General features: G+C 43.0%; 4 protein-coding genes across 4 annotated transcripts in view; 1 reads left to right on the top strand and 3 right to left on the bottom strand.

Annotated features, from left to right (window-relative positions):
* The window catches only part of LOC115551962 (probable alpha-ketoglutarate-dependent hypophosphite dioxygenase), a 53556-nt gene that overhangs the window by 18124 nt on the left and 11970 nt on the right, over window positions 1-23462 (bottom strand). The window lies entirely within an intron of this gene.
* Window positions 811-4137, bottom strand: LOC115551965 (cis-aconitate decarboxylase-like). The gene is made up of 4 exons (XM_030367609.1): window positions 3980-4137; window positions 3598-3690; window positions 2134-2339; window positions 811-1956 (listed from the first exon to the last, which is right to left on the bottom strand). The coding sequence occupies exons 1-4, from the start codon at window positions 4055-4057 to the stop codon at window positions 1029-1031; spliced, it is 1305 nt and encodes a 434-aa protein (XP_030223469.1). The 5' UTR covers window positions 4058-4137; the 3' UTR covers window positions 811-1028.
* On the top strand, window positions 7055-10748 carry LOC115551959 (uncharacterized). Its single transcript, XM_030367599.1, has 9 exons — window positions 7055-8576; window positions 8676-8768; window positions 8856-8960; window positions 9048-9157; window positions 9240-9431; window positions 9519-9681; window positions 9771-9936; window positions 10031-10125; window positions 10218-10748. Exons 1-9 carry the CDS (start codon window positions 7253-7255, stop codon window positions 10301-10303), a joined length of 2334 nt encoding a protein of 777 aa, XP_030223459.1. The 5' UTR covers window positions 7055-7252; the 3' UTR covers window positions 10304-10748.
* Window positions 17112-23318, bottom strand: LOC115551957 (uncharacterized). The gene is made up of 9 exons (XM_030367596.1): window positions 23237-23318; window positions 20830-20943; window positions 19064-20731; window positions 18880-18979; window positions 18621-18769; window positions 18370-18482; window positions 18174-18263; window positions 17868-17990; window positions 17112-17761 (listed from the first exon to the last, which is right to left on the bottom strand). Exons 1-9 carry the CDS (start codon window positions 23292-23294, stop codon window positions 17606-17608), a joined length of 2571 nt encoding a protein of 856 aa, XP_030223456.1. The 5' UTR covers window positions 23295-23318; the 3' UTR covers window positions 17112-17605.

Raw genomic sequence — 23462 nt, 5'->3', positions numbered from 1 at the left:
GTCAGTTAAACGCGTTATTAACGGCGTTAACGCGAACCAAATTTAACGGCGTTAAAATTTTTAACGCGCGATTAACGCAATTACTTTATAAAAAAAAAAAAAAAAAAAACTTTTTTTTTTTTTTTTTTGGCTCAAAACAAAGAAGCAGTAGCCTGACTGCTATGTTCAAATGACATTTGTTCAAAGCAGTCGTTTAATTGCACTATAGGCTCTTTTTTTGTATCGTCCTGTTTTGATCAGTGTATATGCCAATGTTGTTATCAGTAAAAAATCATTTGCACAAGGCAAGCCGATGCACTTCACCATGTTGATAAGAGAATTAAAATGAGATGAATTATGGGACAAAAAAATCAAGGGATATTTAGCATAGAAAAATAATTTGCGATTAATCGCGATTAATTAGAGTTTACTATGACATTAATGCGATTAATCACGATTAAATATTTTAATCGCTTGACAGCTCTACAACCCGTCTTAAAAACTCATCAATCAACTTTCAAATCCATCCATCTACCTATCTACCTATCTATCTATCTATCTATCTATCTATCTATCTATCTATCTATATTTTTTAATTAATACATTTAATTAATGTGGTTGAAGACAAACTAGAAAAAAGTAATTGTGAATAGTGTAGAGTGTCAACATTAATACATGGCTTTCATTGTCATATTGAATGTATTTGGACAACAAACGTAGACATTTCAAAGCATCAAGTTTATATTGACATAGTTTATTAACAATCATTTTTTTTATCAATTTCAGCGAATGGAATACCATTCTAAATAAAATGATTTCTTCATTGGATGTGAATATAAAACCAAGCTCTCTGAAGGAGGTACTTCTATATAGCTACAGGCATACTATTTACAAAGATAAGTGTTGCACATTGAAACATAACAGTAACTGATTGATATCTGTAATGATTACAGATCATTGTAAAATGCAAACACCGACACCGTCTTCAAATCCAATTTAAGAAAACAATATTAAATGATAGAATCTCGTCGAATGACTCAGGGAAGCGTTCACTGCAGCTTTAAGAGGAGAGGTGTGCAGTCTGGCAGCTCATCCAGAGCTTCCACCGTCTCGACCAGGCCCTCCACCTTCTCCCGCGGCAGCACCGCCCCCGCGTTGCTCCGGAACTTCTTCCTCAGGCTCTCATTGGTCAGCGGATTACGCCAGTGTCCGTAGAAGGTGTCACACCGGTCCCTGAGAACCTCTCCGCCGTCGAGCGTCACCTGGACCTCGCCGTACATGAGGTCAAAGTTTGCGGGGTTGTCTTCAGGGTGCTCCACGCGGACCAGGCTCAGCAGCGCCGCCAGCTCCGGCCGCGTTATGGCGCCCGCGGTGAAGGACTGCACCGTCACCTCCCCGTCCAAGAGGGCGCTGCAGGCGTTGAACTGGAAGGAGTGGCGCGCCTGGTGCTCGCACTCGGGGAAGGGCCGGTTGATGTACTTGGAGCGGGGCACCCTCAGCAGGATGTCCTTCACCTTGGAGGCAGAGACTTTTCCGGAATCCACCCCCACGATGAGCTTGTGGACCGAGGCTGCCGCGTCGACCACCCAGTGCATGCCCAGGTGGGCGGGGAAGCGTTTGAACGCAATGTCCTGATCCTCTATCAAGAAGCTGTGGCCCTCGTCTGGGGCTAAATATAATGGCAGCGGCATGTAGTCTTCGTAGAAGGCGTTGAAGCCAGCCACGCCGGGGACAGAGTCCAAGATTAAAGGACTGGCTTCCAGACCCCTGGACGCCAACAGTGCGGCCTCCATACCCAGGCGGGAAGCGTTGCCGATGTGGAGCGGTTTGGACTGAGTGGCGGCGTTAGCCATTGGGGCGCCAGCTAGAGAGGCAGCGATGGCCAAGGCGTGGCTGCACTGGGACGGGTCCAGAGACAAGAGATTACTACACGCTGCTGCACCGCCCATAGGGCCAACCACACTGGGAGGATGGAACCTGGAGAGGGAGGGAGAGAGAGAGAGCAGATGAGCAAGTACATTTCAACTGTGTGCAACTAGTGGCGTAAAGGTGTCTTCGACCTACTGAATTGCGGTGCACAACAAGACAGGAAACACTGCAGGTGAGATCTGCAGTGTTCAACATCTTCCGCTGGAATTTCTGTGCTCAACTCACTTTTTCGGGATGTTGCTGGCGCCGTTGGAGAACCTCATCAATCGGCCTTGGACCTCGATGCCAACGTTGAAGGCAAGCAGTAGGTCCAGGCCACTGGGCTTCCTGTTCTGGGGCATCATGTCACTGACGGCCAGCAGGGCTGGAAGAACCGCTCCTGACGGGTGGGTGGCTGGGTGCCACGTGTCATCAAAGTCCATGGAGTGAACCTACAACAAAAAAGAGGGAAGGATATGCAATAAGTACATATAAAGCATTTACAGTTTCTGTGGTACATTTCTCAGATCAGAATTGAAATTCTCAAAACTACCTGTTCAATCTTCACATTATTGTGTCGTTTGTGCACATCAAAGAAGCAGTTTCTCATTTCTTTGAACAAGTTGCAAATGCTTTGGTACATTCATGCAAATGATTATGTACAATTCTCTGCTCTTTCCTACATTATCAATTGCTTATATCATGTTGATCAAAATGTATTGTAATGGGTCTCTATTGACTAGTCTCACCCCCACAACATTTAGGCATTAGTTCATTGCATAAGTCTTTACATGCAAAATGGTTGAACACGTTGTCATAATATGTCAAGCATATTTCTATACATTTCCATTAGACTTTTTTTCTAAATCTGTCCTGAATTGGTAAATTGCTACCAGTTGAATCTTGACTTTCTCTAAAGAAGGGAAATGTGTGAAGTGTTAGATCAACCAACGATCAACCAATTTACTGGAATAGCTCAAAGGTGCATCTCCTGAACCATGAACTGGCAAGTATATATATATCTGGAGCACAACACAATGTTGCATTGTCTGAGAATTTGTGGCCCAACAGACAGGAATGTCAGGAGGTGTAGGATGACTGCACTGTAATTCCTACAGCAATGCATGTACAGTTTACCCCAAGGAGATTTTCCTATGTTCACATTTCTAGCAATGACATGGTCTGTCAACAAATTACAGTACAAACAGTCAAAGCGTAAATGTGAATCTTGTCCAGTTTCTTGCAATCAATCTCCCACATACACGAGTAACTTACAATTTACAATAATTGTCTTCAAAACTTTAGCCATGGTTTACATCAGAACATCCCTCCAGAGTACACTGTTATATTGACAACATGACTAAGCAATTTGACTGTCTTATCCGTACACAATGACACAAGGAATTGTCATTTTGATGGCACTGACATGTTCATTGACACAGATATTTACTTTTGAGAAACAAACTAAGGATTTTGAGCAAGAGACTTGCTTTTGCATGAAATCCATGGTGTTTTGCTATTTGTACGAATTGTTTTGAGAAATGCACTTACTGTTTTGCAAATTTCAATTCTGATCTGAGAAATGTACCAAGGCAACTGTGAAAAACTGTAAATATATGACTTATGATACTCAGATATATACTTTCCATCGGTCTCAAATACTTTTGACATATCACATCTTTTTACATGTTTCTCGTTTGCAATACTTACTGCCACTCCGTTGACGAAGGCCGCGAGTGTTGGGGACAGTTTGGTCCCACTGCGGCCGTAGACAGAGCTAATGTCATCAGTTGCATACATTTCCTGCAGTACAGAGTACGGATGACTGATTGTTATTCACGATGGACGAATACAATGAAACCCGACGTGTGTTCATTGTCAGATGCAAACGGCTAACCCTAACCGAGCCCTCCTTTCAACGGCCATTGTCTGTCAGTGTGGAGCGGAGTCTGTCTTTAAGGTCACCACAAAGAAACGCAGCCAGTTTCATGCGTTCACACATGAAACAGCTGATGAAAACATTCAACCCTTGTTCCCTAAGGTCATGCCTCTCATCACGACGGTGCGGTGGCCCGTTGTCAGAAGACCTCACCTGGCAGTGCCGCAGCGCCAGCTGGAACACGTCGGTGGTGCTGCCGAGCAGACCCACCCCCAGGCTGTCCAGCATCATCCGCTTGCTGCGGCGGAGCACGGTCGGGGTGAGGTGTCGGGCCTTCAGTCCGCTGATGAACCTCCCGAAGCTGGCGGTCACCGTCTCCTCGGGGGCCGGGCGCTCCACGGCCGCCTGCTGGGCCAACGCCGGGAGACCTGGTGGGAAGCCAAGAATTCAAAATTGATAAGAGATGAGCGATAAAAGGAGAGTTGTGCAGGTGCATCCAACGAGAGAGTGGAGCAGAGAGAGCACTCCCGGGTGAGAGGGGATTTATCAACGCAAATGTGTTCATGACAACGTCATGTCTCTAATCAGTTGAAATAAGACACGGAATCGTATAATAAGATAAGCCCTACTTTCAGGTTTGCTTCATCAGTATCAGTGTGAATGAATAAACAGTCCAACAATGGTTAACTTGAAAATGAAGAGATGCACCGATGGAATTTTCTTTACCTTCTGATGCTGATCGATGCATGAGCCTCATAGCGCCCACTGACGTGGTTTTCTGTGGAAAATAAAGATGGTTCAAAAGTCTGTGTATTTCCCTCAAATCTGTTACTGGCTAATCGTATCATTGTTATTCTTTTTATGTAATTATAAGTCAATCTAAACAGGTCAGACACACAAATTATTAAATAAACTGATTTAATGGCTGTGCCATGTTTATGAAATGCAACATAGGCACACAAACAAAGTTATGATGTTCCCCCATAACCTCTTATAACCAAGCACAGGGGATTATTTTAGATGTACTCTACACATTGAAACATTTGATAACATAGATGGCCTTTCAAGACATGCACAAAGACTCTATAGCGAGCGTCAACTAAGAGGAGTAAAACTTTTCAGCACAGTTTCCCAAATATGATTAAAAAATTCAAGCCCAAACAGGAGGTCCCTACATTAATGATAAAGTTGTTTCATCTTTACCTGTAGTTTGGACATCATCATGTCGCAGACTGGTTCTTTCTTTACAAAGTTGATTTTCTTGGTTTATTTTGTTTCTCTCTCTTTTGGATGAGAGTTTTCTTTGCCTCTGAGTTGGAGCAGTTCTCCTCAATGAAGATGTTCTGAGGGATCTCAATGTCTTCTAGGTGACAGACATCCTTACTTTTATAGGGCTTGGCCCAGCCCAGTTTCCATCATTGGTCATGAAGGAAACACAAGATATATTTTTTGGTCGTCATAAAACTTCCCCAGAAGAAGTATTAGGAGTTTCGTGAAAGCTCATCATCGTCATCATCATCAACACCGTCAACATTCTGATCGTCAGGAGGGGTGGAGGAGGAGGAGTCCATTGTCCAGGTGTAATGGAGCACCATCACTGGGTGGTTCTCAGGTATTTCTCTGTAACCCCTCCCAGACACAGGAAAGCCTATTTATGACGAGTTTCCTCCTCAACCTCAAAAGCATCACTTCAGCTACCTGGGCATATTCTCATCTCACCAGGTAGGACACTTTCTATATTTTGTGTACCTATATCACATTAGGTAATGTGTGTTAAGACACGTGGCGTCACTAGACTGTTTTATTTGGGGCTAAAGCCCCGGATATTATGGAAGGCATTAATTCAATTCAATCTAGAAGTGATGAAATGATTCTAGTCAATAATGATAGTTAGTTATTTAGAAAGAAACATGGGGATTCCATTAGCATCTCCAAGTAAAGTAACCTAGTCCTTCTAGATAGTCCTTCTGGCAAGAGAAAAAACAGTTTAAAAACTTAACCAGACTACAACCTCAAGTGAATTAACCTATCCTATCCCCAGTCAGATCCATATATATATATATATATATATATATATGTAAGGTTTGTCCCACTTATATTCATTTTCCTCTGAAATAACTTGAATGGAAATTTAAATGTTTGGGGATAAGCAGCACATCAGTCAGGTAGCTATTTAAAGCTAATAAACTGCGTGTTTTGTTTATTTAGGTAAAGTATTATAAAAAAATGCTATTGTGTATGCACAATAAAGCATTCAAAACAAATTGCTTCGCGCTATGTACACATTTTTCTTTTCTCTCTGGGCTAAGCCCCAGATGTTTCAGAAACCTAGAAACACCCCTGGTTACGACAAAGTTTTAAACATAGCAGTTTAAACCAAAGCTACCCCACTAATGTGCTTAAGGGTTAGCGTGTATCATTAAAACAGGCAATAAAGTTAAACATAATACAGGGAATTAAAACAATGAAAATTGTAAATTGATTGCCATTTGTTCATTTATTTGTAAAAGGAATTTTGTAAAAGCTAATTATTAACAGATTAAATAAGTACAATACTTCTGTGGGTATTCATCTCTGCCTTCCCTGTGAGTTTTTGAATAAATGCTAAATGCAGACAGCTGCTTCCCTTCAAGTAAGCAGAGTTAGTCAGAGTCAAAATAGCCACCTGCTGATCTTTGGCCCGCCCTGCTCTTAGATGAAAATAGTGCCTTACTAGTGCCGGCCCACTTCTTGTGTAGAGGAGGAGAGAAACTGTGCGTTTGTGAATGCTTAAGATAACATAGAAGTAACAATAATGTGGTATGGAGAGGGATCCTTCTCCCCACTTACCCAAGTAAAATTACATGAAACATGATTATATCTAAAATCAGGTAGCAAGGTTACTTCATATATATGAATCATAATACGTTGGCCAATAAACAATTAATTCATTTATGTTTCATGAGTGTGATTATTGTTTCTGTTTAAACCCAAAAGGCTGTCAACAGAAACTCGACATGGCGAAAACAAACGGTTTTCCAGCCAGTTTTTATGGTGAGCCAGGGGTTCTAGGCATGTTGGCCAATGGCATCAGTGCATTTCTTGTACTTCTGCAAAACTTCAATACAGCGCGGACCGGAATCTCACCAGTAGGGGTCGAGAACATACTTGCAGGTAAATCGTCCCACCCATTGGTCTTTTACTTGTCCTTTGTACCAACAAAGAGATATTGAGCAACAATCATGCAACTTATCTTTATATCTAAATGTAGAATATCTAATTCCACCTATATTCCAATTCTAACAATTGTTGTTCTCTTCCATCGATTTTGTAGGTGTACACCTTATTCTGATCGGTGGAATTTGCCAATTGGTCGCTGGGTTGCTTTCCTTTCGCAAATATGACCATTTGAGTGGAACTGCTTTTATTGGCTATGCTGCTCTCTGGGGTAGTTATGGAGCTACCAGAATATACTATGGTGTCGCAACTGGAGCTGTCACAACAACAATGCAAGCTCAACATGATACGATGAACAATATGTCTACCAACCTGACGAGCAACCTGTCTCTCCTAAATACAACCTCAGTTCTGCCATCCCTGGAATCAGCAGCTATTTCTGGCCTGGTGCCATATATCCTCCTTTCGTTTCTCCTTGCATTTTGCTCTGCCACAGTGAACTACATCATGCCCTTTGTGTTTGGAGCAATCACACTCACATTAATCTTTGAAGCAGCGGCACTGGTGGCCAACTCTTGGGCCCTAGTGGTTGCTGGGATCTTGGAGCTTCTCATTTTGATCTTTGCCATCTATGGCTCTGCTGCACTTCTGGTCAAAGGGCTGACCCAGCGCCTAGCCCTGAAGGGCTTTGGGACCCCCCTATTCAATGTCCTTCTTCTTGGAACACCCAACTCAGCCAGTGCACAGAGCATCGGCCAGGAAAAGAAGAAGAACACAAAGTATGCCGAGCCAATGGCATTGGGTTCATTCTGCGACACTGTCTCTTCATTCATATTCGCTTTCTACTGCTTCGGCTACGTGACATCCTTTGCATTAGGAGTTGCATGGGTGTCGATAATCTCCGCTGCCCAGCTTTTCGCCACCTACTACGCCCACCTCCGCCAAGACTGCTACCACACTACCAAATTTGGCCTCCATGCGACCTATTGGCTTATCAAGGCCTGGGAGGAATTTGTAGCTTCGGTGCTAATTGAGGATGCTAATGATGTGTCCTCAGGACGGGAAGCAATGGTGGGGGACTGGTTCTTTGTGGCTGCAGCCTTGGTGCTCTGCGTGGGAAGCCTGAACACAGATTGCCTGGAGCTGTCCCACAACTTGCTCTTCCTCCTGCTCACAATCTCCAGCGTCCCTCAGATACCCCTGCAGGGGTACTACGTCTTCTTCGGTGTGGCCTGTTCCCTGTTCACCGCGGCCTCCCTCTACGGCACCTTCTCACGCCTCATCAACACCATCGCAGAGAAGTCCCTGATCCCCGTAGGACCCCAGCTCGTCTCCACGGACCAGCTCAAAAGGATCCTGAGCTGCGGCCGATCCGACCGCAGAGACCCAGGCGAGTCTCCTCAAAACGACCAGATCGCAGATGCACTTTTCTACATCTCTAACGGAGTGGCGGCTCTCTCTGCGCTGCATGCCAAATCGACCAGCACAAACTCGAGCTTCCTGCACCTGACTGTGCCTTGGGTGTTGATATCCGGAGCCGTTATCCAGGGATACGTGAGCCAGGTGCAGGTCCGTGGCGGAAGACGCTTTGGGTCTGTCATCCCTTTCTTCTATGTCGTGGTGTGGGCAACTTGGACCTGGTTTAGATTTGCAGGTAGGCTATTAATTTATTTGTATTTGGGGTTTCTTTATTTGTTGCTTGTATTCTAAATGTGACTGGCTTGATCTGAAGTGACTCATATTTATAATACAGGTGTTCTGATCCAGTTGTCTCCTATGGAAGCCCCTGGGTTCACAGCAGGTGCTATTGCATTCCTGGTAATCAATGGATTTCTTATGCTTATCGGTAAGTTCAAATACAAAACTTATTTAAAAGATAAAGATAGGTAATCAGTATTTTGATAAACTGGTGAAATCCTTTTCTTTTTGTCAGCCTCATATAGGAACTTGGTTTTGCTGTTTTTAACAACAATCATGGAGGTGGTACTGGTGTGTTTTCTGCTCTCTACTCTGCAGAAACTTCCATACGAACTAGAAAGTAAGCAACTCCCCCCCTTCTTGTTGAAGTCTAATATTATAAGAACCCATTTTTGAAAGTTTCACATTCTTGCTGTTTCTATTTCAGTTGCCATGCTTGCCATATTTTCCATCATCTGTATATATGGAGCACTTGCATCATTGGTGAATTGCATCTTCACACAGAGAATTCTCCCAATGGGTCAAGCCCTTCTCAAGGTGTGTAAACATAATTTCATATTCTGTTCTATGCCAGTCTACGAATTACATTAGATTGACCACAAATTTCCAATGATTTTAGGATCAGAAAAAACAGGAGGAGAAACCTCAGTCCCCTTGCCCTGTGGCTGAATCCCGGCTCACCAGTGGCCTCTTGAGGATAACCAAACTCCTGGACGAAGGTGGAGTCTGTGGTATTCCCACCGACACAGTCTATGCCCTGGCTGCCTCCTGTAAGAATCCACAGGCCATCGAGAAGATCTACAACATCAAAGTATGCAAAATCCCTACTTTGAGCAAAGATCATTTTTAGGAAGGCTAGGTGAACGTGCTAAACTTGTGCTCTGTGTCCTTGTTTCAGGATAGACCCGCAGAAAAGCCCATCTGCATTTGCATCTCCAGCGTGGAACAGCTTTCGGCAGCCAAGCCACCCTTCAGCCCTCTGCTGTGGGAGTTCATGAAGAACGTCTATCCCGGAGGCATCAGCTGCATCGTGAGCAAAGGCGACTGGCTCTACAGACTGGGTAGGTCTGGGCTGCTGATAGGATTGGAAGGGGGGAGGGAGGATTTGAATAACGGTTCAAGAACCTCCCTTCTCATTGGTCCTGTGTAGGTGTCGGGGCGGCATATGACCGCGTGGGAACCAAGGACAGCATCATGATCCGAGTCCCTGACCACACCGTCACCGCACATCTGTGCAATCTCACCGGACCTCTTGCCATCACGTCAGCAAATCCAAGCGGAGAGCCAGACAGCACGCATCACTCCATGGTCCTCAGGTGAGTGGCGCCCCTCACACGTCGACGCCATTGTTCTCGAATCATTACAGCTTTTCATTGTTATTCATTCAATTGTTGTTCCGTTTGTTTGCAGCCGATTAGGACACAAGATCCAAGGGGTTTTGTGTGACGGGGACTCTAAAGAAGTTGTGGCCTCCACAGTGGTCAACTGCCTGAAGATAGATGAAGGTACGACAAATACCATCTATGAGCAAACATATCCAGTGAAGATACTGCATCGCATTAAAACATCACTGTCTTTATTTGATTCTTCCCCACAGGTACCATTGGCATCGTTAGGGAGGGCTGTGTCCCTGCTGTGAGGGTCCAACAGATCTTTGAGAGAGTGAAAAGTCAAATGCTGTGAATAACTGCACAGAACCATACTGTCTTTAGCAGAGAATATCTCGAGAAGTACTCGCTGGCTGTTTTCTATACCTCTACCCATCAACTCACCTCAGGGATGATTTCCTTTTTTTTTTTTTGCTATGCAGACAGCCGAGCCACATCTGAACAATTTCCTCATCTCATTGTAATCCTTACTGTAAAAGGGTAATTCACTATGTGATTTTAACGTGAAACATATTTAATTTATCAATGGAGTGAAGCAATTGGGGCTTTTTGTGTTGTGTTTTATCTGCTTGACATGGCCCTACCAATAGAATCATATCAGAAGGGACACATGCTTACCACAGCAAACCTGCCTTATGTTACATTATCATAACTACCAAAGCATTTGTGTCAGATTATTGTTCACATTATTTATTGATTGATTGTAATGGTTGATATCAATGTAAATTAAATGTATTTGAAAATGGTTTGCTTATGCTTTTTCTGCCTCTATTGTGTATACTTTGTCTTATTGTTTATTCTGGTATTTATTGCAAATAAATTGTTTTATCTGAGATGGTGTTACTTCTTACGTCTAAAGAAAGAAACATCATTAGCTTTGGTTGTACTTTTACACATCCAACTCATATACCAGTTCACAAAATTGGAAATATAGCCCCAGATTGGCTATCACAACAAGTTAATAATCAAGAAAATATGTTTTTTAGCAGATCTTTATAAAGTACATAGTTATGATAATATTACGTGAGTTTTGGTACAAGTCCTTCATAAGAAATTATACATGTAGGCCTACTATAGAGGCAACAGCTTCTGTTTAAACCTTCATCCCGAATGCAAATGGGAAAGTGCTCAAAGGCTCTCTACAAAGCATATAAAGTTGGAAGACTATTATAGTTCACGTACATTTTTTGAAACGGGAACCTATGTGAAAATCTTGCCTCGCACTCAACATCGCACTCAAAGGCTCCAGATCTCTGTTGATGTTTGAATGCCACAAAGATCTTAATCCTATTTTTTCTGCAATTCAAATAAAAATAAAACCGACATCTTGTACCAACAAACAATGCTTTGTGAGAATGATAAGCAAACGGTGCCTTGCATGAATTACAAATTTGAATACCTTCAAATGTATAAGTCTTTAGGTAGAGATGGTAGGATTTTTTTTGATTATTTTATGCCTGAGAAAAATTGGTTGTTAATATTGTATAACTTGCTAATGTTAGTGTTATATTATTTTAGGCAATTACTGTTTGTCAATTGCATTTAAATTGTCTAAATATCTTTTTAAACGATAAGGAAAAAATGTTTAGACAAATTTACGTAACACATAGGTGGTTTATCATTCCCTTGGAGGTGCATTGCAAACAATTATTGGGATGTAGACAATATCCCACCATTCAAACGATGACTTGACTTGTGGAGAAAGAAAAAACTAACCACACATGAACTGAATAATCAGTTTGGAATATAGCCTGTGTTATGTGACCGATACTATTTCTTCTCATGAGCAATAACAAAAGAAAGCTGTCAAAGGAGTCTGGCCTATGAATGTCAAGAATGGCTTTGTGTAGGAATTTCCAGTAGCATAGGGATGGGTAGCAAACTGGAGTGGCTCTTGACTGTAGTGGATCATGCTCAACAACATGCATTGTGTGGACTCCTGTAAATCGAAACAACGTACCTCCACACCCAGTGTTGGGGGTAATGCGTTACAGTAACGATATAATATCGTTACTGTAACGCCAAAAAAGGAATATCGTCGATATTCCTTTTTTGGGTAATAAAGTAAAGTAACGCATTACATTTAAAATATCGGTAACTACACTACTTTACTAGACTATAGTAACGCGCTTTCCTGCGTTACCCAAGCCGTTTTTCCCTGCGTGTAAAGTTCTGATCTGTTGTGGTGCCTGCATGTGTGCTGCCTGTGTGACTGCAGCGCCTGGTTGCCTCGGAACGTTGTCATAGCGATCGATTTGACGCATGTGCGAAGGAGTGTTCAAGTGTTGGAGCGCAGAAGTTGACACAGAAAGACCATTGTAGAAGACATGCTTCCCCTTTCGACTATTGAATCGCCCAGATTTAGAAAAATACTAGATAAAAAACCCCACTCGCAAGCCAACATCCGACAGGAAAACATTTTCCCATTACCTGAAAAAGTGTGGAATCAAAGCTCAAAATAATTTTCGAGTATTTTCGAGCATTTGGTCCGCCAACAACAAAAGTCACTAGGAATAATGGTGCACTGGATAGACAGCATTACTTTAAAACTTGAGAAGGGTGAGAGGAAGACACACTTACGATGTGCTTGCGAAATAGATCAGGTTCATTCAGCCTTTTGACCAATTAATGTAACAGCATGGGTCAGTTTTATTTACAGAAGTAACTACCGAAGTAACTAGTAATAAGTAACTAATGACTTTTTTTGAGTAATTAATTACTAACTACCCCAACACTGTCCACACCACAGAAACTGCTGGCAGCATACAACTCAAATACCAGCAAATGAAATGGACTTAAAAGTGTGTCTTGGAATATCTGCCTGTAATCAGGGCGACATTTTTCAAAGTTTCTTTAAAATACAGAAAGAAAAGGGTCCATGACCCCTTGACATTAAAGTATAACTCCATTAATTATTATAATAATCATCTGAAACAGTAATAGCAAAACATTTTCAATCAGGAGTTACTTAATAGCATTTCAGATTCGAGACTGTTTTTTTTTTGTTTAAAGTAGGCCTATTATTGCAGGGACGTTGTTTAATCCTATTTTAGATTTTTTTTTTGTCAAGGAAATTGTAACATGCCAGTGTAACCCACTTCAAGGTATGTACACGTCTGGACCTCCAGGTTCCGAGGAGCTGGGAATAAAGCAATAACCAATGCACACAGGTTGTTGTAGTTAAATGTGCATTTTTAATTTGAAACTCAACATTGTGCACATAATACACAATTGCAACCTATGGGCCCAAAAAACACAAATAAAATAAAATATCTCGTTTGAGTATTGTTTTGTTGCTTCGCAACTTCAATCAGTGTCTGAGTCAATTTGTCAGGGGAATAGTCAAGTCAGGGAATGTGCTCAGGGAAGGCGTTCATGGGTGTCGATCAGGGAGACTGACACAATACACTGGAATTATGATAGAGGATCACAATTGGACTGGGAAGCTCGCCATCAATTTATCCATTCATCAACCGTCGTTGTACACCGAGGCTGGAACTCTTTCACATCCAGGCAAAAGACCTGACCTGTATATGCAAAACAGGTTTTATAGTCCAGACTCATACAAATTCTCATGCAATTGCAATAATATTTAAAGACAGTGTTGTACAACATAAATGTATTCTTTCACAAAGAAAAATATAGTTAGATAGTAACTACAGTTACATGAAAATAAGTCTTATATATTTTTTTTAATTTCTATGACATGTAAGAATAAAATCACATTTGACCAATGGATGATTAACTTATTTATGGAAAACACACTAACTTGTACAGTATAATGTATAAACCATGTTTTCTGGTTCACATTGTCTCATTTTGTAATCCCTTACTCCTAAAACGCCTGCCAAAAACGCCTATAAAAACCTATTTATATTAGATATAAATGTCCTTATCTCCTGAGGGTTTTCTGAAAAATACTAAGAATTGTCAACGTCTATGAAAACCTTAATATCTAAGCCTCTGTAGCACATAGAAACATGAAATAAATTGCATTTTAAAGGTAAGACTCACAGGTTGTATTAAAACATGCTCCTTTAGCACTAACATACCAACACTTTTTTATAAAGAATCTCAAAATCAGATTGGTAAGGAAAAATACTTTATATCATCAAATAACATATCACAAATAACAAATAACATTTTAAAACATGCCAACACACAGAACAAGGCACCTTGGTATGATAGAGGTGGGAAAGAAGTGGGGAAAGTCCTGAGACGGAACTGGGAACATTCTCAGTCTCTGAGCTCCATGGCTCACATCCCTCCTTTTTGAACACACACACACACACACACACACACACACACACACACACACACACACACACACACACACACACACACACACACACACACACACACACACACACACACACACACACACACACACACACACACCATCTCTCGTGGCGAAGTGATGCATGAAGCACTCGCGGTGCAGAGGAAGGTCACACTGCCAGCACCCCATCAGCGTGGACCCAGGACGCACGTCGGTGCCGCTGTGCTTCAGAGAACACTCCCTGCAGGTCTTCCTCTTGGTGTTTAGCTGGACCAGGTCATGCTCAGCAGAAGCTCCAATTGGGCTGGAGGGGAGCACCTGGGGAGCACTTCTTTTGTTAATGGGGACGATCAGCTCCATGGTCAGATCCTCCAGCCAGTCTTTGTAGCCCCCCCTCCTATATTTCCAGTCGGCTCCTCCTGCAGACCTGGCAGCCACAAAGGCATTGTAGCACGCCACCGTGAGAAAATAAAAAAACAGCCTCCTCCACCACTTTGTAGACCTATGCTGGATCTGGTAGTATCCCACCATCTGAGAACAACACAGAGAACACAGTTCGCACTTTGCTGAGTCTGTTGCTCATTTGGATATATGTTTACCGTTTGATGGGAAAGGAGGCTCGTCGCCTTTATTATGTCCATGGTCGTCGCATTGACTATACGTCCTCCAGCTCGGGTTGCGTAGATGTGCATGTGCGCGTGTCGGCTCATTAGCATCTTTACGTGGCGGCCCGTACCGTAGCAGCACACCTCTCCCAAGTGGCCAAGTTGGCCTGGCCAGGCCAGACTGGCCACACTCACACTGGCAGATTCGAGCACGGTTAGGTGTGAAAACGGCCACGGCCACGGCCAGGTGGCCTAGTGTGAGTGCACCCTAACACGACAAATGAGCAAACCACTTTATCTCAAGTCTATTCGTAGCCACTCGCTGCACTAGTGGAATAGCAGCATTCTTCTTCAATGATGAAGTCTATGGAAAGTTTCTGGGGTGTAACTTTTCAATTGTTTTCCGCAGCCGGGGAAATCACAAACACGAACCATCTCTCTCTCTTGACTTCAAACTGTAGATGGGTCGCCTTCTCCGGTGCTTGAGCTGTCCTTCACTCTATGCGCTTATCACATGTGCAGTGCGTTTTCTGTCAACAACGTGCCATGCTTGATTGTAGCGAACAAATATTTTGTAACTGTAACTTACATATGCAAGGCTTTAATTTACGTGTCAACCCTTGCTATACATTATTTATTAATTTAAATTACATAAATTATAAATTCCAAAACTTTCCTCCTTGAACTGAACTCCGGCACCTTTGACTTGTGTGGACTTCCTGTAAACATTGACCTAGCGGTAATGGTTGTTAAACCGTCTTTTTATTTAAACTCCGGGTTTGCAAACTAAGTTGTCATGCTACTGCAGAGGTTTGGTGCTATTTTTAACAATATTAGCGGTTCAAAAATGACGATTTGGAAGTGAAACTCAATGCCCCAAGCCGATAGCATGGACGCCAAACATTGCGCCGGGCAAACTCTAATACTCGATTTTCAATGAAAAAGGTATATGGAGGGCTTATTTGATGGGGTTTCATGGCAAAACAAAGACCCTGGGTTCCATTTTCGCTGGAATTACACTTTAAGAGGTATGCGCCGCACCGTAGCTTATATTTGTGGAGGAGGATTTTGATGGGGACTCAGAGACTTAGAAACATGTTGACGTGATAACTTTTCACGCCATACTCTTTCAGGTAAATTGCGTGGAACTAACCCAGATAAGATGACCTTGGGAATTGCCCATCTACATATCATTACAATTATTAAACAACAACAAACAAAGATTTTGTTCAAATAATCCCCCAAAGTCAGGTGGGAGGGACCACAAATGATGTGTTACAGATACAGGAAATGGTTCAGATAAAAGCAGGGAATGTCACACGATCTCCATCCATGACTATAAACAGCAGATGATGTCATTGTAGAATTTCTCCAAAACACAGCTGATACCCATGGAATAATTTGCTTAGACCTTTCATTTACTTCCTTGAGTCCATAACAGACAATCCAGCACACTCACACACACAAACACACACACACACACACACACACACACACACACACACACACACACACACACACACACACACACACACACACACACACACACACACACACACACGACACACACACACACACACACACACGACACACACACACACACACACGCACACACACACACACCACACACACACACACACACACGACACACACACACACGCACACACACGCACACACACACACACACACACAAACAGGGCCGTCAGACTGCGGGTATAAGGTGGACAGTTGTGGTGGGGCCCAAGGCAGAGGGAGGCCCATGGGAATAAAAAATAAATAAATAAATATTTCTTTGGAATGTTCTACAACCCCCTAGTGGTAGGAGCCGCCCACTGTGCTCAGCGGCAGGTCACGTCTCGCCCCCCCCCCACACACACACACACATCCAAACTACAAAATACAATTTAGTACAGTGTTTAAATTGTGTAGTTATGAATTTTCAAACAAGGAGCATTTCATATATCCCTTAAGAAGGATATCTCTGGAAGACCCCTCAAATATATTCTATACTTTGCCTCTATTCTATAGTCGTAGCCTCCATGGTGGGATAGGGGCTTAATGTTGAATATGTATGTTTTTTTTACTGGTAAAACCCGAAATTTTTCGCCTATTTGAACAGGTACTGTGATAAAACATATGTCATGTATCTACAACATTGTTTAATTTTTATGTTATTGACTTGTTTGGGCTTGCACGGACAAGATAACTGGAGGCACGTCTTCAATGCAATGTTTATTTTTTTTAAAGTAACAGTGACTTCAAACAACAACCCCATTAGCCTATGTAAAGTAACAGTGTGGTAATAGTGCAGATTTAATGAAAGATTTTTTCTTCTACTTAAATAAAACACTCCATATTTTAATCATTAAATCTGGCATATTATATATATACATTGTACATTAAATTCAAAGTCAACAAACAAACATAATTTACATTATCACAAATATATTACAAATATTTTTTGTGTTCAGTTTTGGCATGTTGGTATTTCTATCAATATTCCTCTACAACAAGTATACATACACTTTTAAAGTATCTGTCATTATTTATGACATTATATACTTATCAAGGAAACCTTATTAAGTGCATCCTTCCTCATGGTTATGCAGTAGCACATGCCCTTTTATCATAGCAGTCCATAAAGTTTTATGACCGCTTATGAGCAATGCATTTCATACTTTGATTCATACATGGCTTTATCCAGAGTGGTGGTTCACTCATTTCTTTGTTCAGGCTCCTCTGTGATCTCTTCATCTACACTAGCATCTAGATTGACACTCCTTGGTGAGTCTGAAATATCCGCCTCAAAAGCAGGATTAATTTTCCCATGCTTTTGTTGTCTTTGAACCTCTTCAAAAATGTGCAGAACCTTTCAGGAAACAAACAAGAATGTGGTGAACAAACAAAAAAACAATTCAAGAAACATTAATTGTGTTTTTTTCCTAAAGGAATTCAACTTAAGGGAAACATTTTACCTTTGATTTTGGGATGAGACCCACCCTGAAGAAACCAATATGACCCGTTTCAATCTTGGTGCAGTCTACCACAGTAGAAGCAATGTTTTCTGGAGATGGCCCATCACATAGGACGCCATTGACCTAGATGAGTTGATTATTATAGCTATTTCCTTGATATTCATCTTTATGGAGTTGAATTACTTATCATTATAACATTTGATTTGATTCCCATTAATTATTATTGTTATTATTATTATTATTATTATTATTATTATTATTATAGTGATTAAATAAAGTAAAAAGCATAGCACTCCATGCAATCACCTTGTCTCCTAGTTTGGCATACACTTGATTGTGATGAGTTGTGTCTGCTTCACCTGTAGGGTTAGCCGATGTAACAGCTATTGGTCCTACCTATAACAAAGCCACAGAATAGTCAAGTGGAGACAGCATTCTGCCTGTGGAATGCATATGCCACTGGGGAAATCAGCTAAACCATGACTTGAGTCCGAGGGATTACCATATTAATGAGATGTGTGGCAGCGGTACAGTCTGGGCTTCTGATTGCAATGCTCTGTGGGGTTCCAATGTGTTTCGCTGCCTCTCCTAAACCAAAGGCATCCAGCCAGGGCCCTGAAAGAGGAATCAAATGTCAATCTTGGAGTGCTTCACATGCAGCCCGTCATTGTTGTTGTTTCACATGCAAATCTTTTAATTTTGCAGGGCACAAAATAAACATATGCAGTCACACCCACATATGGTAATTATTACCTCTGGGTATGACCATGCTTATGGAGGAGGGCCATGCAGCCTCCATGAAATCTAGCAGCAGGGGGCTCAACAGGTGCTTGACCGGATCCAACTGCTTTATGGACGAGATCCACATCGACATGGGCCGATCCTGGGCCTGCTTTTTCACCCTGTGGGGTCAAGTACATCCAATGTAATCTTTAAACAACGGGGCAATGGGGAACATGCTATGTATGCATGCATCCGAGTAAACAATACAAACAAATTATAATGAGCTGACTTGAAAGCTTTGACAACAGCATCCGGCCTGTTGCAAGCTGCCACCAGCACGTAGACAGTATCTGTCGGCATTCCACATATGCCGCCGTTTTTCATAATTTCTGCAAGAGAAGGAAGATACTTAGTTTAATGATGACAACTTCACCAACGGATACTACAATGGAATTGTGCCTACACTCCCTCACCTGCGATCTGGTTGACGGAGGTAGCCTTCCGGGCTGGTACGTGCAGGCAAGCATCCCTGCTTCCCCCGGTACCACTGAACTTGACAAGAGCTGGTCCCAAAGGGATCTGGGGGGACTGGAAGGTGCCGTTGAACAGGTGCGCCAGGAAACAATAGAAACTGACCAGGCCGAAGATGATGGTGACCCCGATGTCATAGCCGAACGGCAGGGACCCAATGGCGTCGAGCAGGAAGCTAATGAGGATGAGCTGGAAGGTCAGCGCGTAGGCGAACCAAGCTACGTTCAGGAACAGCGCCGCCACGGTAACCAAGGCGTTGAACAGCATGAAGCCGATGATTCCCACGGCCACGTTAAACCCTCTGCTCTCGCCGTACAGGCCGCCGTATCGCGTCAGCCCCCATACGACCCACATCACGCCGAACAGAATAAAGGCCGTGCTCTCTAGGGTCTTACCCCGTGCGAAACACACACTGCCACAAAGCAACTGGAGCACCCCGCCCGCTACTACTGCCCAGGGGAGGACCAGCACAAAGAGCGGACCGCGTTCCCCGATGGCGGCTGTGATGGCGAAAGCAGCCAGCACACTGCAGGCATGCCCCAGCACCTCCGCGTCAGCATACTTGGAGAGGCCCAGATAAGGCGTGTGAAAGTCTTTGTCGTGGGTTCTAAGAGTGAGGGCATTTATCTTGCTCACCAAAGCCTTCAAAAGGCCCTGTCCTGTAGGAATTCTCCGGCTGAAGTTCATATTGAGAGCGTAAACAAACAACACGCCAGCGGAGACTACAAAAATGGCCGCCTGCACACCCTGGGTGCCTCTTTGGAGGAAGCCGAGGGGCTCTGCGGCGACGGCGATAAGGTAAGCCACAAAGAACAGCTGGTACACGCCCTCTGTCAGACTCTTCTGACAGCTGAACACGGCCATGATGAAGAGCAGCACGGAGAAGACGACGGGGAAGGGGACGGGGGAATAGGGCTGGATGGAGAACAGGAGCGCAGTGTAGCCCTCGGCAAACCTCAGCAGAGCCATGAAGCCGCAGAAGGTGGCTCCGAGCGGGTCCATGTCCCGGTAGGAGAGGACGCACATGGCCAGCTGAAACACGCCGGCCGTCCACAGCCAAGGCACGTGGCCCGTGGAGAGCCGAGGAACCACGCCTAGCAGAGGACAAGCTAGCACGGAGGCAGCCAGAAGGTTCATCACCAGGCTTACTAACGTCATGCTGGTGCATTCTGGGTCCTGCTGTGCTTTCTGCACAGGCTTCTCCTTCGCCCAGGTTGCGACCAGTTCCACCTTACCATGGGTGATGTAAGACAACAGGTGTCCAATGCCAAAGTAGACCCCCGCCAAACAGACAAAGAGGTAGTTAGCGGCCGAGGCGGATCGGCCAAAGCCAGCGGCCGACAGACCTGCTATTTCATGGGCGCATGCTAGGCTAATGCTGAGCGCTATGATAAAGAGAACAGCCTTCTTTGCTAAGAGTGCTACGATAGCTATGAGGAGGAGTGCCAGGGTAAAAGCAGCCAGGCCAGGAACCAGGGATGGTCCTAAGTCATCAGGTGGAATGACCCCTTGTCCTGCTAGAATGTACACCAGGCCTGAGCCGGTCCATAGCCCCGACACTGTCAGACACAAGAGGGAAAACAGTTGGCCGTGGGAGAGACTCAGGACACCTGGAGGGAAATTAAGGTGAGTAAGTTTCACAAATTAATATATTTCCAAAAATTATGAAATCTGCAAATATTCCAGTTGTGCAGAACATGATCCAAACCTGCATTTGCTAAAACAGCAGCAATCACTAGGAGTAGAATCCCCAGTGCAGTCTGGGGAATGAGGTCTTCCCCGGGAGTGCTGGCATAGTTGTTTACTAGAAGCAGCAGGGAACCTGTAGTTCAAGATAAAAATATCAAGATTTCTAACCTCATCACTATCATTTGAAATTCAAACGCTTTTATCCAAAGCTACAATACGTACATTTGTCAGGGGAAAAATAAACAAAAATATAGCTGAGAGCAGCAATGTGGGTGTCAAGCTTAATGGGACTTGATAAGCTAATTCTGCCGGACGGACGTAATCGGCTAGTTGGCTACATGACGACAGTCTCGGTAATCGGTAATAACGACAGCTGGTGGAATGAACTACGGCATTATGCGCGTACGCGGACGTAATTGGCTAGGTGGTTACATGACAACTGTATCGGCTAGGTGGCTACATGACGACTGTCTCGGTAATCTGTAATAACGACGGCTGGTGGAATGAACTCCAGCGTTATGCGAGTACGCGGCAAGAATTGCAGTTTAATTGTAAGTGGGCGGAATGGTAAATAAAGTCATGTTGTTTGACGTCCCCCTGAGGTCAAAGGTCACCAAATTGTTTGGCTGTCCCCAGAATGATGTCATGAGTCTATGTAGCAAGTTTGGCTATGATATGTTAAAGAGTGGCTGAGAACAGGCTTACTTCCTGTTAGCGGGCTTTGCCATCAAGTTTGATTGGCTGTCACGGCCAAACGGTTTGGGATTAGAAAAAGCTGTCGGGCAGGTTTGTTCGGCTTGGTCTGAAGATCATGTATGGCAAGTTTCATGATGATTAGATATCATTTTTGGCCTGTGGATATGTAATGTTGATATTGACAACTTTCAACATGGCTGCCAGGCTTTGCCGTCAAGTTTGATTGACTGTGACGGCCAAACGGTTTAGAATTTGAAAAAGCAGTTCAGCTTGTTTGTTTGGCTTGGCCTGAAGATCATATCAGGCAAGTTTCATGATGATTGGACAAAATCTGTGGCCTATGGATATGTAAGGTTGATTTCAACAACTTTCAACATGGCGGCCAATTTCTGAAGTTCCAATGGGAAATATTTTATGAGCTACATGGGGCGGTTTGAGAGTATCACGAAACATGGAATATTTGTTCGAAATATACTGATTTGACGAGAGAGGAGTTAAAACACGTCTTTGTTAATTACAACGCCCCCTAGAGGTCGATGATCACCAAATTAATTTAGTGTCCCTGCCAAGTATGGTTATTATATGTCAAAGGGCTGCTGAGATATTGGCGTATTTCTGATTTGGCGGATTTGCGGTAGAATTTGATTGGCTGTTGCAGATGTTTCCGTGAGAAATCATTTACTAGCTATACGGGGAGGTCCGATAGTATCACCAGACATTGAAAATTTGCTTGAAATATACTCATGTGAAGAGAGAGGAGTTAAAACACGTCTTCATCAATTATAGCGCCCCCAAGAGGTCAATGGTCACCAAATGGTTATGATATGTCAGAGGGCTGCTGAGATATTGGCTTACTTCCTGTTTGGCGACTTCGCGGTCGATTTTGATTGGCTGTAGCAGCCAAACGGTTTTGAATTTGAAAAATCGTTCGATGTTTTCTAACAAGCATGGCCGGAAGATCCTGTGTGCCAAGTTTCGAGATGATTGGACGAAATTTGTGATAGGAGTAGCATTTTGAAGGTCTTTGACACAAACCACTGGCGGAAAATCCATCATTGCGCAAAATGATGGTTCGAAAGTTATATACATGAATGTATGTCCAACTTTTACCTGTTGGTGGCGCTAGAGCTGATAAGCTAGCGACCTCAAATTTGCTTCATGGGCTAATGGGACTGTCCTTTCACCAAGGCGTTCTATGGGCTGCCATAGACTCCAATGGAGGTAAAATAATAATAATAGGAATTCATAAGAAAACAATAAGTTGTCTCGCAGCTTCGCTGCTTGACACCCAAATATATCACTGTCGGTACAGTACAGATGTTCGTAGAAACAAGTGCCAAGCACCAACACACAGACCTATACACGGGCTGCACCACCCAATGGCCTACACAGTACACTGCAATTTAGTTAAGATTCCTACCTTTTTGTTTTATTTTGTTACAAGGACACTTAGCCTGACAACACTAACAATGCTGTATGAATAATTTCCAACAATGCTTGCATTAATAGTGGGATTTTGTAAAAAGCATAGCCTTGTAATGAAAATTACAAAGCCTTGTAATTTTCAATAAGGTCTAAAATGTAATCTTTATTTAATTTATGAACATTATTACAACATTATTAAACATTATTAAATTATCATTTTTTAATTAATACATGATATAATAATTAGTCTCTCATATTATATCTATAAAATTAGACGCATCAAAATGTTAATTATTATTTCTTACCACTGGAGATCCCTAAAATGCCAACTGGAAAATGAACAGAGCGCGAGTCTTGAGCCATGCTTGTTATTGGATGTCGAATGAGGAAAGCACTTCATACTCACCGTGGACACCCAGTCCTTTGAGTCACGCCCACCGGAGACAATCGAGCGGCGCACCTTTCCTGGGAGGCAACAGAAAGGGATTTTCCCCAAACCGGTTATCTCTCTAAATCAACAAAATATATATA

This window comes from Gadus morhua, chromosome 10 (genome assembly GCF_902167405.1).
Source record: "Gadus morhua chromosome 10, gadMor3.0, whole genome shotgun sequence".
In the NCBI taxonomy this organism is placed as follows: domain Eukaryota; kingdom Metazoa; phylum Chordata; class Actinopteri; order Gadiformes; family Gadidae; genus Gadus; species Gadus morhua.
Note: the sequence above shows the minus strand (reverse complement) of the source record. Positions and strands in the feature narration are given on the sequence as shown.

Excerpts from the sequence above, each read along its gene's own strand:
- LOC115551957 (XM_030367596.1), bottom strand. The coding sequence starts at position 23,294 with ATGGCTCAAGACTCGCGCTCTGTTCATTTTCCAGTTGGCATTTTAGGG. Across the intron at positions 20,732-20,829 it reads TGCTGTTTTAGCAAATGCAG|GTGTCCTGAGTCTCTCCCAC; the intron begins GTTTGGATCATG and ends ATTTCCCTCCAG. Across the intron at positions 17,762-17,867 it reads GTCTCATCCCAAAATCAAAG|GTTCTGCACATTTTTGAAGA; the intron begins GTAAAATGTTTC and ends GTTTCCTGAAAG.
- LOC115551965 (XM_030367609.1), bottom strand. The coding sequence starts at position 4,057 with ATGATGCTGGACAGCCTGGGGGTGGGTCTGCTCGGCAGCACCACCGAC. Across the intron at positions 3,691-3,979 it reads TGGCGCTGCGGCACTGCCAG|GAAATGTATGCAACTGATGA; the intron begins GTGAGGTCTTCT and ends TCTGTACTGCAG. Across the intron at positions 1,957-2,133 it reads GCCAGCAACATCCCGAAAAA|GTTCCATCCTCCCAGTGTGG; the intron begins GTGAGTTGAGCA and ends CTCCCTCTCCAG.
- LOC115551959 (XM_030367599.1), top strand. The coding sequence starts at position 7,253 with ATGCAAGCTCAACATGATACGATGAACAATATGTCTACCAACCTGACG. Across the intron at positions 9,158-9,239 it reads TGGGTCAAGCCCTTCTCAAG|GATCAGAAAAAACAGGAGGA; the intron begins GTGTGTAAACAT and ends CAATGATTTTAG. Across the intron at positions 9,432-9,518 it reads AGAAGATCTACAACATCAAA|GATAGACCCGCAGAAAAGCC; the intron begins GTATGCAAAATC and ends TCCTTGTTTCAG.